Source organism: Ricinus communis, chromosome 8 (assembly GCF_019578655.1).
Source record: "Ricinus communis isolate WT05 ecotype wild-type chromosome 8, ASM1957865v1, whole genome shotgun sequence".
Classification (NCBI taxonomy): Eukaryota; Viridiplantae; Streptophyta; class Magnoliopsida; order Malpighiales; family Euphorbiaceae; genus Ricinus; species Ricinus communis.
The window spans coordinates 18,384,074-18,400,310 of NC_063263.1; the positions used below are offsets into that span (position 1 = coordinate 18,384,074).

The following is a 16,237-nucleotide window of genomic DNA, read 5'->3' on the forward strand; positions in this document are numbered from 1 at the left end:
TTAATATTACTTATTAATTTTAATTTTTTTATTTTTAGTAAGGAAATATTTAAAAGATATTTATGGTATGTGTATAAGTTAATTTAGTAACCTGTAAATAGTTAAATTTATTAAATAAGATACCACTAGTATATCATAAGTATACCATATAACTGTATCACACATTATTTTTAAATTTAGATTTCTGTCTTCATTATTAAGTACGAGATATCTAAAAGAAATTTATGATATATGTAGAAGATATGAGATAACAATATATATATATATATATATATATATATATATATATATATATATATATATATATATATATATATATAAAGAAACATTATATTAAAACGTAAGAGTTTTTTTTATTGTACCTCTGATTTTCTCTAAAGCTTTTTCCTTTAATTCTATGCTTTTTCATAGTTTATAGAAATATCATAGTCTTGCTTCATGTTCCTTATTATATCATTTGGAGTATATAAGGTATTGATATCAAGGTACTTTGATTTGATCCACTCTCCTATAATATCTGATGTTCCTTGTCGATTGTCGTTGAATCTGATCTCCAAAGAGCAATTGTGAATATTTTTTAATTTTCTAGTTTTCAACATCTTTGACTTTGAATATCTTGATGCTCTTAAATATCATTTGCAATTGTGTTCTATGCATTGCAGTAGATACTCCTTGTGACATGACTTAATCATTCTATATTGGAAGTGATTCCGTAGTGCATAGAAGCTCATGACTGTTTTAAGAACTTCCTTGTCTCTATACATTTTTTCTTGCTCAATCTTTAGTTGATTTATATTATTAATTATTTTTGAGTCAATATTGTCACTTTTTGATTCTTTCTCTTTCATTTTCATGTGCTTCTACTATGCTTTGCTTATAGCATTTGCATATTCAATGAAATCTGAAATTCTTTCTTTGTTAGCTTTATTTCTTGAACTTTGCTCCAATACTGATATTGATGATACTGCATTTTCTTAAAAAATTGTGATTTTCATATTTGTTGATCTTGGACATGATGCATATATTGTGTTTTTGATTCTCTTAGTCACAAATGTAATGCAAAGTGGATAAGTAGTGTAATCTTCTTCTTTTCTTTTTTCAGCTCCAAATAGAATTGCAGATTTGAATCATTTTGTACTTTCAGTGGTGGATATTTGTCCTTCACTTTGTACTAAATTTGTATTTCATTCACCAATCTTTTGCTTTCTATTTGTCGTAATATCATATCTAGTAAAGTATAGAAGCTTGAAATCCTTGGAATCAGAATGCCACAAACTTCAAAGTTAATAAAGTTCATATTTTTATTCCATTGTCCATTGTGTTGCACTAATACTGGTATTGCTTCCATTTCTGTAGAAATTGTTTTAAAATAAAATAAGGTATAATATACTAATAAGATACTCATAATATATGATTGGCTTTGTATTTTATGATTGATTACCAACTAACACATTCATGCACTAGTTTTTCAAAATTGAAATAATTAAATAAGGTATGAATAACCCCTTAAATATTTAGTCGAATCTCAATTAAGCCTTTAAATTTTAAGTTGAAATAATTAAACTCTTAAACTAAATAATACGGAACAATTAAATTCCTATATGCAACTCCGTTACTTTTGACGTTAACTATTTTGGCAAAAAGTATGAATAAGTCCTTAAAATTTTGACCAAATCTCAATTAACCCCTTAAACTATAAGATTATTATTTCAACAAAAAAAAGAGATAAATATTTTTATTTTTCACACCTAGGTTTTATCTTCTTTTGTTGAAATAATTATTTTAATTTTTGCATTATTTTTGATTTTGTATTACTTTTTAGAAATATAAAGTAAATAGAATTTATAATTTTGGTGTCTTTATACTATTGCTTGTCATTTTATATGGGCCATTATCAATAAAAATAATTATCTGTAGTAGTAACGGAGCTAAAGGGTTTAATTGTTCCTTATTATTTAAATTAGGAGCTTAATATGTTTTAACTTAAAGTTTAAGAGCTTAATTGATATTTATTCAAAAGTCTAGGAGTTATCCGTACCTTTTGCCAAAATAGTTAAGGGTAGCATTGAGGGGTCTAATTATTCCGCATTATGTTGTTAAAGGGTTTAATTATTCTAAATAAGGCTTAATTGAGATTTGGCCAAAATGTTAAGTGTCTATCCATATTTTTTGCCAAAAAACAATTTAAGTATTTAAACGATAGGAAATAAAGTCTAAGGTGCAAATCGGTAAAACAGATAAATTTGAGGTGCTATATATGCGTTAGTTCAAAAAAATTGTATTGACAAAACAGGCGAATAATACGAAACGGAAAGCAGAGTGTAAGTTGCCGCGAATTTGCAAGAGTCGAGACTCAAGTCAACGAAGAAAAACCTCTCACTTTTCTTATCGAATTTTGAGCTTCTCCTCTTCATTCTTTTGTTTGTCTGATCAGTTTGAGAAGGTAAAAAACTTGATTGACGACAGAAATATGAGTGCCTTGGATGATGACGATGATAAAAAACTGAAGAGTTTAAGCAGATGGAGGCAGGCCGCTTTGGTATTGAACTCTAGCCGGCCGTTTCGATACACGGTTGACCTCAAAGCAGAAATCCAGACTGTTAATCAGGTTTCTCTCATTTTAGTTTTGCTTTTTGGTTAATTATGTTGAGCTTTAAATTTCGTTTCTAATACTTTATTTCCCATGTAGGATTGAATTCAAATTTATTTGTCGATTTTTTTTAATAAAAACTTTAGCTGCCTAGATTATTTGTCTTATACCATCTATCTGAACTTCAACTCTAAAAAAAGAAAAAAGTTTGTATTTCAAATCCTACCAAGTACTCTCTAAATTATAGAATCTGAAGTAGTATCGGATTCATGCTTTTGATTTGAAATCCTAAATATAAGATTTTAATTATCACATGGTTACCAAACATTTTTTTTTTTTTACAAATCCAAATTCATAGTTGAAATTTTAATATCCAAACATAAAATGTTCTACCATAAAAGATATTTTTTATATTTTCCTCTTCTATGCAAGTGTTTTCTTTAAGAGGTGCAAAAGCAGCTTATTAGTTGCTTTTGGCCAAAAGAAGATGATGGTTTCACTAAAAGCAGCCTTTTAATTTGCATAATGAACTATCTGAAATTATTTAGGTAGTATTACATGCAAAATATTTGAATCCATAATGTAACTTGAGAGAGAGAGATGCTGTAATTTACATAATCACTTATGACATACAAGCAGTGAGAGTGATGTATGATCGGTTTTTGTTTATGTAAAGAATCCATATGAAGAAGTATCAAGTGATCTGGATGGTTGGTATAGAAGGGAGACTTCATTTCAAAATGAAACCATCCATTGATGATTGGATGTATTGAGGTGTGCGTTATTTCCAAAGGTTTTAGGTGCAAAACCCAAAAAGGAAAGATTGCAGCTTTAGAATTCTAGGAAAAGTGGAGGTGATGTATAAGAGGACTAATCCATATACTTAAAGGAATGGTTCAAACATATCTAACTGTTAAACTGAACTTAACAAACTTCTGGGGCATTATTGTTATAAAATTGCCCCTTTTTACTAATAATTTCGCAATTGCATTTTTGCAGCCCAATAAGACTGTGGTTGAGGATAAAGACGATGACGATGGCGGTGATAGTGATCATAACAATGATGATGACGGTGACAGCAACAGTGGCAATGACGATGGCAATGACAAGAATGACTACAAGGATGGAAAGGATGCTGAAGGTCAGAAAAATAGTAAATATGATGCAATAATTTGCTTAATGAGCACAAGCTATGGTGTAAAGCTAGTGTAGAAAAGATAATAAAAGAAATATCGTCAAAACAAGAAAGACGACAAAATAACAAAGAGACAAGGTAATGTGCAGTTGCACACACACACACACACTTGTAATATAGTTATAGCTTTTAAATCTTGTGCTCAATCTTTTTTAAACTTTTATCTTCCATTATATACTTCAGTTCTCCTAATTGCTTCAATTGATATAGTATAACAGATTTGGAGATGGATTAAATTGATAGTTATGGATTTGAGTGTGAATTTGATCTCTAGATAGAGTCCTTGAGTGTCTCCAACTTTCCTCATTAATTTTGTGCATCTTACTTTTTTATTGGATATGTTATAATTTTAAGGTGTTTGTATAAAAAAGTTACTTCCTCCATCCCATACTAACTGTCTCTTTTTCAAATAAAAAAAAAATATCAATTATCTATCACTTTTATATATTTAAACATTAGTCTTTTCTTTCCTATTTTATCATTATGTTGGAATAGGTGTAATATCTTTTACAATATCTATAGAAGGATAATTGAGTCTAATTTAGCTAGTTTTCTCCTTATAATTAAACTTATTAAATGCTTTCTTAATCCAAGTGAACTATTAAAAAGTGACAATTAGTATGGAATGGAGGGAGTAATATTTATGCTTTTGTATTATTAATAATTGACCATTGCAGAATTTTAACTTTGTTATTCTTTGATGTTAAGAAGGAAATTGCAAGAATTTTGAATTTAGTATCACTAGAACATAGTTAAGCATGTAAAATTTATATGCAGTTACGTGACTTTCTTTTTCTCTTTCTTTCGTTCTTCTTCTTCATTTATTTTTGCAACTGCTACTTGATAGAAAGTTTTATTTTGTCATGTTCCTTATTTCTTTATATGAAAGAGACTTTATGTAAGAAAAAACAAAACACCCTTAACAATTACCAAAATATCAAGTTGAACTTAATTTACAAGTTACAACTCTAAAAACTTTCATATAAGAATTCTGTGGGCCAACATTTAGTTCTCGAAATAACCAAATGTAACAATATCTTGAAGGACTAAGAAAGCACTCTTTTCACACCCTGAAAATCTTGTTCTAGTGTCTTATTTAATACTTTGAGTTTTACAGCATAGTTTTGGAAATTCATCAAATAAAAAGTCATTATGACTCATAAGAACATATATAATTACCTCAAGTCATTAGTGTAATCGGGCAAAGACTGCAATACAAACTGATAGCAACATACTTACAAAATATGGTGTTTACTTTTATGTATTTATTTATTTATCATTATATTTTTAAGTCTTGGAATGGGAGATTGTTACTGGTGAGGTTCAGATCTAGATGCTCATGTCTAGATAACCAAGGCGCTAACTTAAGAGGTCTTGTATTTAAAATTGCACTGTAAGTGCTCATTAACTATTTCTTCCAATTGCTGCATGGATTGATTAAGAACGGAGGACTAATGTAGCAAAGGGGAGAATATATACGGTGTTGGCTATGGCTAAAAACACATAAGAAACAGGAAGATGCTCAGAGTAGCAGAAGAAGAAGGATTATTTATAAAGGAATTTACAAACTCAAGATTTGTGATTAATTCTAAGCATTATGGTGCAGATGAGGTTGGGATAAACCCCAAGGACATTGAGCTGGTAATGGAGCAAACTGGTGTTTCAAGGTCAAGGGCTGTAGAAGCTCTCAAGGCTGCAAATGGTGATATTGTTGAAGCCATTATGGAAACATACTTGGAGGTACTTTCTGTAATGACTTGAAAAGCATTTGAATTTTGATGTAAGCTTTTTGTCTAAAGTTATTTGGGACTTGAGGGTAACAAATCCAAAACTATGCAAATCCCAAATAGAAAATTAATATTGTTACTGTCTATTGTTGCAGGGAAATTATACACATCAGATTTCTGCCAGTAACTTCTCTATTTTCGGCGAAAATCAACATAGAACAGGTTATCTAAATCTGTCCTGCATCAAAATGTACTTGATAAGATGTTATAGAATTCATTTGTTATTGTTCCTAAGACTGTCACTACAAAGATTCATCCCGAGTGTAAAAGATATTTGTTGGAAAGTACAGGTGGCAATGCTGTTGAATTGTACAATAAGGATATGTCAAAGGCTAAACTTGATGCTTTGGCGAAAAAAGGTCATGGGGGCGATCATCCAAATGGTAGTAAAAGGGTCAGGAGAGCAGGTTTTCATCGCACTCGTACAAAGTTAGCTATCCGCAATCAGAGACATGCAGTGCAACCTACACCCCTTTTGACTGGATTGAAAAGTCATCCCTCTATTTACATCCGTCTTGGTCAAGTATGTTCTCTTTCTTTACTTGCCATGCACTTGTTCCTTTGTGCCTACCAAATTTGTAGTTAATCTTTCTTCTCTTTGGCTTAATGCCTACTACCTCATTCCTGTATCTCTTGCAGCGACTCCCTGAAAGCAACCTTGTATCCCAAAACAATTGGACTCGGGCATTTAAAATATGCTCTAATGCAGCAGTAGAGTACAAGAGGCTTTTGCTTGATGCTGGTTTTGGGGATTTCTTAAGTATCCAACCCTTCAGAATTAACTCAGGTGGCTATATGAGTGCTTTGGTGGAGCGATATTTCTCTGAGACGCACACATTACATCTCGGCACTTTTGAAATTGGTCCTACACCATTGGCCTGGACTATGATTACTGGTATTACGTTTGGAGGTGATCCTCTAAATCCTCCAGATATTACACCTGAAGAATGCATTAAGCTTCTTGGACTTGTAGGTACTGAATCTGAAGGGTTTTTTTCCCAAGGCAAACTTAAGCTAGATGTTTTATGTCCTTTAACTTTGGACTTCAGAAAGAAGCCAGCTAATAGTGATTTGGAGTGGATGTTTAGAAGGCTGATTTTGTATCTTGTTGGAAGTTGTTTTTTCAGTGGGCCTGATATGATGATCCCAAGTCGCTTGGTTTCTGCTATGAGCAACATTCAGAAGATCAGTCAATATGATTGGGGTGCAGCTACTTTTTCGGCCTTTTTAAGGGGTATGAGGCACAAAACTTCTGAATGCCGTGGTACTTTCTCTGGCTTCTACCCATTCTTATTATTGTGGGCTTATGAGCACATTCCCTATCAGAGGCCATTAACTAATTTTGATCCTGACATATTTCCTCGTGCTCGTCAATGGGACTTGACGAAGATGGACGTTCCAAATTCAAATGACTTTACTTGGTACAGGTTGGAACTGGAATACTTGGAGGAGGATGAGGTAAGTTTTTTATTTTTGTGGTAGAATTCTTTTGTTCTTTTGCTTAAAGTACTTGAAATAAAATTTTCTGCAGGTTAATTTTGATCCATACGGAAAATTGTGGGAGGAGGAAGGCTTGGAGTATGAGAGAGAACTTTCCCAGAAGAGGATTGCTTTCTTGGGGTTGGAGAGCTGGGAGCTGTACATGGGAGAAAGGAACCTCCGCCAGTTTGGTGGCGGAGTACGAATTCCTCACTCTCCTCCTGCCGAACGATATGGTGAAGGATCACAAATTCTCACAGGAGCTGCCAGGAAACTTTTGCAGGGAGTTGATGCTTGGGATTTGCTAGAAGACAAGGAATACAGTTATGTTGAATGGTTTCGTGCTAATTCTTTGGGGCGGATAGTTGATCTGGATCAGTTTCAAGGAAGAAAGATCTTAGGGGGCAGATTATTAGAGCTGTGGCTAAGAGTTCATCAAGATGGGCATAAAGTGATATCTCCACAGGATTTACAAGAACTTGAAGATATGAAAACAATGTGGAAGGAGAAATATCGAAGTACCGAGTCAAAGTTAAAGGAGTGCGTAGCAGAGATCAAAACTTTGAAGGAGAGTTTGGATCACTGGAAAGGCGTTGCGCTGTCTCGGAGTACAGATCTGGCAGAGCAAGCATCAAATGCTGAGGCTAGAGTTTTATAATCAATTGGAAGACAGGAAAAATGGGTGTATTCTTCTTGTATGATCATTGTGTAACTCTATTTGTTTCTGTTTTATGTTCTTATTGTAAAGTAAGGCTTATGGTGATTATGATCTCTTGTAAATGTTCTTGTATTACTTGTTTTATTCCATTAAAATAAGGCAGTATGTCCTAACATTAACGCTTTAACTAGCAATTTCAACCGTGCATTCTGCGGTTAGCATTATTATAGTACTGATAGAATAATTTTAAAGTTAAGATTTTATCAAATAGTTACGCATTAAATAATTTCTTTTATATATTTAAAAAATACATTATATTGATTATAAAATTTTAATATCAATATAAATATATAAAAGCTATTTTTTCAATCAGTAATTATTCTAAAAAATTTAAATATCAATTATTTATTAAAACTATTATGGCTAAGTTTTTAGCAAGTTATGGCTTATTCATATTTGAGAGAAATGATTATTTTTATTAGCTATAACAAATAAAAATATAAATTATTTATTAGCCCTAGCATTACATATATAGTTTTTTAACTTTAAAGTTATTAGGCATTAAAAAGGTCTGTAACTAATTATTCATATTTGATGAAAATGCTTATTTTTATATATATTACATTGGATTATATTAGATTAGTTTGGCAAGACAGTAATTCTCATATTGCATTATGATACATTAATTTCAATAACAAGTAATATTAATATTCATGATTTTCTTAAATATTTTTATAACATCTGATTTTTTATTTTTTTTAACTATATAAATTCTGATCACATAGTTCTAAATATATATATTTTTGATATTTGTTAACATAAGTCAAATAATTAATCAAGATCTTTTTTTTTTTTTTGCATCTATTGGGTACTATCATAGCATGTTTAGAAGTAAACCCAAATTAATAATCATATGATCATTATTGAGACTACTTGTTAAATAATTATATAATGTATAACATAGTTAAAATTTCATATTATCAAATTGGAAACCAAATGATAGATAGTCTAAGAATAATAAAAATTATACTAATAGGAGTTAAAGAAAAATAAATAAAATTACTAATGGAATATTAAATAGAATAAGGCATGAAAAATAAGTAACGAAAACATTGACATTTGATCTCTAATGTCAAGAGTTTAATATTTTTCTTCTTTGATGAGTTATATGATATTACAATATAAAAGAAATGGATGGTAGTTGTTATATCGTTTGGCAATTAATTTGCATCTTAAAAAAAAAGCTTATTTTACTTGTGAAAGACAAACATCCATGAAGCATATCAGGAAAACAGAAACAGAAACAGAAGAGCAGAAAGCAGAAAGAGGAATAGAAAGGAAGGCTTCGGGTCTGTACAACTTTCATATCATCACAGGCCCTGAAAAGGGAAAAAGAGCAACCTTTCTTCCTTAGGGAAGAAAGGCCACTTTAATCTTTCCCCAATGAAAATTATACGTTGCATAGATCATAGGCAGACGCTAGGGACCGTTGTTCATGTAATTTTATATATTCAGCATTGTTTCAAATTGTAAATCTCATAATTTAATAATATACAAAATTCATCACAAATTATCTATTTCTACATGATATTAGAGCTAGGTTTTAAGCCTGTAATCATTTATCCAACAAACATCATTCACTAATTTTTCAAACAAACTAATCATGTCTCAAAGTAAAAACAAATTAACCAACATCATACTAAAAGGCAACCAGAACTATTTCGAATGGTCAAAATCTGTGTACATTGGCCTCAGCAGTAGAAGAAAGCTGGGGTTCATCATAGGAACCAAACAAAAATCAAAACCAGAAAGGCCAAAAGCCCGACAGAAGACGAATTAAAAAAAATAGAATAGTGGCAAACAACATACCATATGGTCATGTTAATAATCACCAACATGATGGAACCTCAAATTTTCTGATTCTGCATTCTAATGGAATCATAAAAAACTATTTAGGAAAAGATGAAAGGGTTATACGGCCATAAACAAAACTTTATGCACATATTCAAACTCAAGCAGGAACTGTCACAAATCACACAGAGAACAAAAACCAGTTCGAAATATATGACAGAAATACTAACCAGATGGGAAGAATTACATAACTACCTTCCACCAACAACCAATCTAGAAGAAATACAGAAAAGGGCAGAACAAGACTTGGTATACACTTACTTGGTAGGACTGGACTCAAGCTACAAAGGCTTGAGGTCACAGATCCTCCTGTCAACGAAGCTTCCTAAAATTGATGCTGCAATGGCCAACATTCAGCGCGAAGAAACAAGGAGAAACACGATGAATCCTGCCCTCAACCTCGATGTTACAGAATATCGAGCGTGTTTCACTCGATATCTCAACACACATGAACCAATCCGACAGAGGGGAGGACCAGGCAACATCGAGAGATGCGACCACTGTAAGATACAGGGTCACTATCGCGATGGTTACTAGCATCTCCACCCGTAGCTGAGATCGATTCGAGGGTGGGAGAGTTCTAGAGGGGTGAAAAAAGGTGGAAGCGAGGAGAAGGAAAGGAGATTCGGCAGGGAAAGTATGAAACAAGAGAACCCTAATTTAGAGGGTGATAAAATGATGTCCGGGTCGGTTGTATATACTAGGTCTGAGGGTTATGAAACAACCCGACCCTACTCCGTGACTCGACCTGGACCCGAAGGACATGTAGTTACCTGACCCGATTATGACCCTACTGACCCGATCCGAACTCGACCCGAATCCGACCCGGCAGTCACAATGCAATTAACCTAATTATTGTCTCAAATACAAGTCCTGGTTCAGCAACAATAATCTAGTGGGTTAGGTTCGATATCAAATTCTTTTAATTCACCACTACCAATTGCAAATACATGTCAAAATAATTGGACTATTGATTCTAGAGCCACTAATCACATGACATGGGATCCAATAAAATTGTAAAATTTCGATCCCATTGAAGATTTCCAATATATGACAGTTGCAAATGGAAACAAAGCCCAAATTCAAGGAGTGGCACTGCTCAATTACTTAACCAAAATATAAAAATGTTCTGCTATTACCCGACTTTAAGTCGAATTTATTATCTGTTGGTAAAATCACGTGTGATTTAAACTGTAATGTTATATTCTTACCATGTTCAGTAATATTTCAGGACCAAATTTCAGGGAAGATGATTGGTGAAGGATGATTAAAAAATAGGTTGTACTACCTTCAGGATTCCACCAATCAATGTCTTATATCGACGAGCCCGGTTGATCAAGGCATGCTCATGCATCGGCGGTTTGGGCATCCCTCCGATAAAATTTTGAATTAACTATTTTATTATAATTTAAATTCCAGTCGTTGTGATATTTATAAATTTTCTAAACATACTCACTTACCATTTTCTTTATCTACTAGTATTTCTAAAAAAATATTTGAATTAATTCACTCTGATGTTTGGGGACCCGCCCCCATTGAATCGTACAATCACTTAAGCTATTTTGTCACTTTTATTGATGATTACTCTTATAATAAATAGATTTGTGATGGATTTATAATTTAATTTACTACCCATATTGAGTTCGAGTCAGATTTAGATTTGAACCCACGGGTACACGTTAGTCAAATCTGATTATATTAAATTATATTATATTTTATTATTTAAAATATTATTTTAAATTTTAGTAAAATTTATGCTTAGATTGTATTAATGTTGAATATTTAGATTAGATTAGTTTATGTTTTATATTTTTTTATTTACATTAATTTTAGTTAATATATTTTATAATTTAATTATTGTAAATGAATTTGGTAAATGGATATCCATTTGATTACTCAAATGTTTATAAAAATGGATAGGGTACTTATTACCCATTTAAATATCTATAAATATATTTACTAGTTATTTAATTTAAATAGATTTTAATTAGATTCGGGTAATATGCAGATACTTTTATTCAAGTTTAGAATGGATTCATGTATATATTTTTTAATCGAATATTCGAGTATCTTTAAATGGGTGGATACCCTACCGTTCCCATTCCTACTTTATCGCATGATCTATATTATTTTATTATGTGTAAATCTCTAATTAATAATACTTTAACATATATTTTCTCTTTTCTATTCGATATTTATACAATTTTTAACATTATTCTCTAAATTGTTAGAGTTTCACTTTCTGTACAACTAAATTGTTGTTTTAAGAATCTGATAATAACTATTGATTTTCTTTCTCCATAAATCACTAACGTTAGCCGCTTCCTTTTTCTTGTTAATTTTTGACTCTTTCACTACCTTTTCTATTTTATTTTTTTTTATTCCTCTTTTTGTATTTTGTTGATATGGATTTAGTTATTGACACTATTAAGTTTTCTTTTTCTTTTTATTCTATTTTTATTTTTCTTTCTTCTTAGTCCAATATATTGAGATTTATAAAATTTTTTATGAATTATTTGTTGGAACATCTTTATCATGAAATTTACAAGAATGTATGTATCTTTATTTCAGATTAAATTTTAGAAGAAATAATAAAGGCGAGCTTTATTGAACTTATACTGATACAAGCTCATAGGTAGATAGTGGCTTGAAGTACGTGACTTCATTGGTTGCTAAAACAAGATTAGGAAAGACTCTAGCTTACCTATTGCTTGCAATTGTCCATGTCAATATTCAACCAATTTTAGGTAAATTTGTAATTTAACAACTTTAAACATCTTCGTACTATTTTATATATAATATATGTACTTGATTATTGGCGGAGTATAACTTGTACATTTTATCTATTTCTATTTCAATTTTATTTTTCTTCCTCTCTATCTCATGGCACTATCGATAGATTTTCTATCTCCTTTCTCACATCAATAGTTAACTCTTTTCTCTTCTTTTTGTTCTGGATTATGTTTTATTTATTAGATTCTTTTGTTATAATTTGAATTTGGTGACAGAAGAATGCTTGATGGTTTCTTCTCTATTTTTTAGTCATGTCTTTGATAAATGTTTTTGGAGCTTTCTATATAGCCGAATCAACTCTCTTTTTGAGAATCAACAATACCAACCTTTGATTGCACAAGATCAGCATAATTTCTCAGCTACTATATATTTGGTTAGTTTTTAAATTTTTTATTCTTTTTCCTAAAAAAATTGGAACTTGAAGAGATAGGTTCATATTCTTTAATTTTTTTATTTTAAAAAAAAAATTTATATATTTTTAAGAGCTTAATAGGAGAATCAAATAGAGCTAAAATGGCAAATGACTCTTTGCTTTTGATTAGAGGTTCCAACTACTCTTACTCAACTCTTTAAATCTGGACAATTCTCTTTGGTGAAAAGAAACTTACTTTTGAGACTTTTTGTCTCTCTTATAAACAATATGCTGAGACTTTTTTCTTCTTCATTATTTTTCCTAAAGGAGGAAGAGGAATACAATGCAGCTAATAAAGAAGATCCTTAAACGCCATGGACACACATTTGAGGCTTTTCAATTTCTCTTGAAAATATTTTTATTAAGAATAGATATAGGCAGACAACTGATGTAAGAAAATAGAAAAAAAAAAAAAAAGGTGCATACTCGGTTGCTAATCCTGGTTGTTATCGGAAGTCAATTCAACTCCTGCTTGTTCTTTGACAAAGGTTTGTGTCTGTTATATTCGAGTATTTCCTACTACTTAATTGATTAGCTCTGTATAATTTGGTGAGAGAAAATATTATGGAGCAATATCTTAATCAACCTCTAACAAAGCTGTTAATTATATTCCAAAGGAATTATGGAGCTAAGCACTAATTATATATGCATAATTCTTAGATAATACTATAGTTGTTTTTAACCACCAAAATGATCTTTACTTCAATAACTTTACTTATGAGACTTTAGTTGCCCTAGACACTTTTAATAACTAAGGAAGTACCACCTCTCAACTCAGGTATATTGAACTAATATATGATAAGGAACAATTTTTAGATTTTGATGGAGCATTCTCTTTACTTAGATTTCTTTTATATTTCGTATCTTCATCATTGATTTTCTAATGTTGGTGGGGTTGTTTATTTTTCAATTAATCACTTTTGATTGTCTAATAATTTTTTAATTAATCTAGCCTAATCTTATTGGACGTAAAAATATCAAGAGTAACCGAAGCAGGTTTGGGTTTATCTATTGCATCTTACATGTTGATTTATATGATTAACAATTTATTTAGGGTTCTACTTAAACCAACTTTTTAAAAAGCTTATGATGGCTATTATATTATACAGAATTATATCGTATGGTGTTATAATGTAATGTATCGTCATGGTGATACTCATTATTAGAAATTAGGATTTTATGTTTTCTATATTCATTTTCTGTGTGGAAAAGAATACTCATAATATAATATTGACATGTGCTGTTAAATTTATAATTTGAGAGTTGAGTACTAATTGTAGTTAAAATTGCAGCTTTGGAGATTGAATACTCATGCTACAAGTTCAAAAGTAACTATCATTTTCACCACACACTTGATATCTATGATAACAATCATGTAGTGGTATATGTGATAGAACTTATTGAATCTATCGTCTTTACTTACATAATGATAGCTTATTTGTTATTTCCTTTTTCATGCTTTAGAATCTAAATTAAAAAGGTATTCTTAGTATTAACTCCTAATTCTATACTTTACATATATTCTCATTTAATATTATCCATGCAAGATTGACACTTTGCTTCTTGATCAACACTACCTCCGAAAATTAGCTATTATATTATAGTAAGTTTAAAGATTGGTTTTAATTAGTAATTTTTACTATTTTTTTATATTTGGTTTCTGAGATTCTTTAATTGCAAATTTTTATTTATTTTAGAATCTAAAATTTGTATCTTTTTGTGTTGTATTTGGTTTTATATTAGCATCTATAAAATTAGGATGCATATATTTTTTTGGTATTGTTTGGAGCATGAAAATATATGATGTGAATTGACTTATTTGAGTACTACTTATTATTGGTACATGAAAAAAAATATATATATATGTTCTTCTTTATGGATTTCAGATAGGATTTTCTTTTTACTTTTTGTTTTTTTAACTATTATTTATTTTTAAGCTATTTATTCATCTGCCAATATTATGACATAAAGATAAAAGAGTATAATACATTATTTGTGTGGGTTGATAAATAACACATAAAATTGATATATTTTATTGTTATAAAGTATTTTTATATTTCAACTTTAATACTTTTATTATAATATTTAATTGCTTTAAATTCTTCCACCTTTTTAAATTCTTTTTTATAACTTTCATTTTAGATTATTTTTTTAAATATTGTATTACAACATAAAAATAAATTTAATTATAAATTCTAATTATCTATAATCCTTTTCTTTCAAATTCTTTTTATAATTTCTTAATTAAATCTTTTTTTTATTTTCATAAAAGTAATAGAATAATATATATATATATATATATATATATATAACATTGTTTTCTCTTTCTTACATAGCATATTATATGATTTTTAAAATATCTTTTTTATAATTTTAGAGAGTTAATCTATTTTAATGTTTTTTACTATTTTGTAAAATATTATATTACAACTTTAAATTTAGCTTTGATATTTAATTATTTCACATGTCTTTATTTTTTTTGAATTGTTTTTTCATAATTTTCACATTAGATAATTTTTTAAATTACAATATAAAATAATTTATTTATTTTATAATCTCTTTTTTCAAAATATTATGATAATTTCAACTTTTGATTAATTATTTTTATCTTTTTTAATTTTTATAGTGAAATAATTATCTTATTATCTAAAAAATAATTTTTTTCTAGTCATCATATTTATACTCATAATAGTAATTGAAATTTAATAGTCTATTTAATGCCATTTGAAGGCATAATTCTTTTTTATATTTTTATATTTTAAATTATATTTTTTAAAATATTTCTATTTTTATGAGAATTAATTGATACTTAATATCCTATTTAAGTTATTTGCAAGCACAAATTTTTATATTTCTTTCTTCATTTTTTAAACTCTTTATTATAATTTCTTTCCAATTTTTCTATTCTTATAGGAATTAATTATCTTATTAATCAAATAATTATTTTTTATTTTTAATATTAATATATTTATTCTCTTTCATTATTATTTTCTTATTTTATTTTATATCACCTTTTTTTACTTTTTTTTAAATTAAAAAACATTTTATTATTGATTATTAAAAATAATTATATCCAAAAATGATAATAATGTTATGTTTTAATATTATTTTAAAATTTTTATTTTTATTTAGAATAATATAATTTTATTAGTTAAAATAATCTGTCTTGTGATGGGCATTAAACTAGTTTCTAACTAATGTAAGGGAAAGAAAACACAGAGAGAGCACAAATTAACTAAAATTCTCTATTTATAAATTTCTAAAAGTTCTACCAAGCAAAAGAATTCTAATAGAAAAATATAAAATTTGTTGAGTGGCTTTTTCCATTCTAGATTCTTATTAGAATTTGGAAATTAGTAGAGCAGAAGTTGCAGTGGATGTTAATGGAATTGGTACTTAAAAGAAAAATTAA

At 29.2% G+C, this 16,237-nt stretch overlaps 1 protein-coding gene across 2 annotated transcripts; it reads left to right on the forward strand.

Moving 5' to 3' along the window:
- Positions 1–2,297: 2,297 nt before the first annotated feature.
- LOC8269781 (protein MAINTENANCE OF MERISTEMS) lies at positions 2,298–7,896 on the forward strand. 2 transcript variants are annotated; one of them, XM_048378650.1, is made up of 7 exons: positions 2,298–2,608; positions 3,590–3,731; positions 5,392–5,525; positions 5,668–5,734; positions 5,863–6,095; positions 6,212–7,030; positions 7,104–7,896. In XM_048378650.1, the coding sequence occupies exons 1-7, from the start codon at positions 2,471–2,473 to the stop codon at positions 7,707–7,709; spliced, it is 2,139 nt and encodes a 712-aa protein (XP_048234607.1). In that variant the 5' UTR covers positions 2,298–2,470; the 3' UTR covers positions 7,710–7,896. The 2 variants fall into 2 exon arrangements, with proteins under 2 accessions (XP_048234607.1, XP_048234608.1); XM_048378651.1 differs by lacking the exon at positions 2,298–2,608 and having other exon boundaries at positions 3,598–3,863.
- The last annotated feature ends 8,341 nt before the right edge of the window (positions 7,897–16,237 follow it).

Bases quoted from the DNA above. Each gene is read 5' to 3' on its own strand.
- LOC8269781 (XM_048378650.1), top strand. From the start codon at position 2,471: ATGAGTGCCTTGGATGATGACGATGATAAAAAACTGAAGAGTTTAAGC. The intron at 2,609-3,589 runs GTTTCTCTCATT...GCATTTTTGCAG, and splicing joins AAATCCAGACTGTTAATCAG to CCCAATAAGACTGTGGTTGA. The intron at 6,096-6,211 runs GTATGTTCTCTT...TATCTCTTGCAG, and splicing joins TTTACATCCGTCTTGGTCAA to CGACTCCCTGAAAGCAACCT.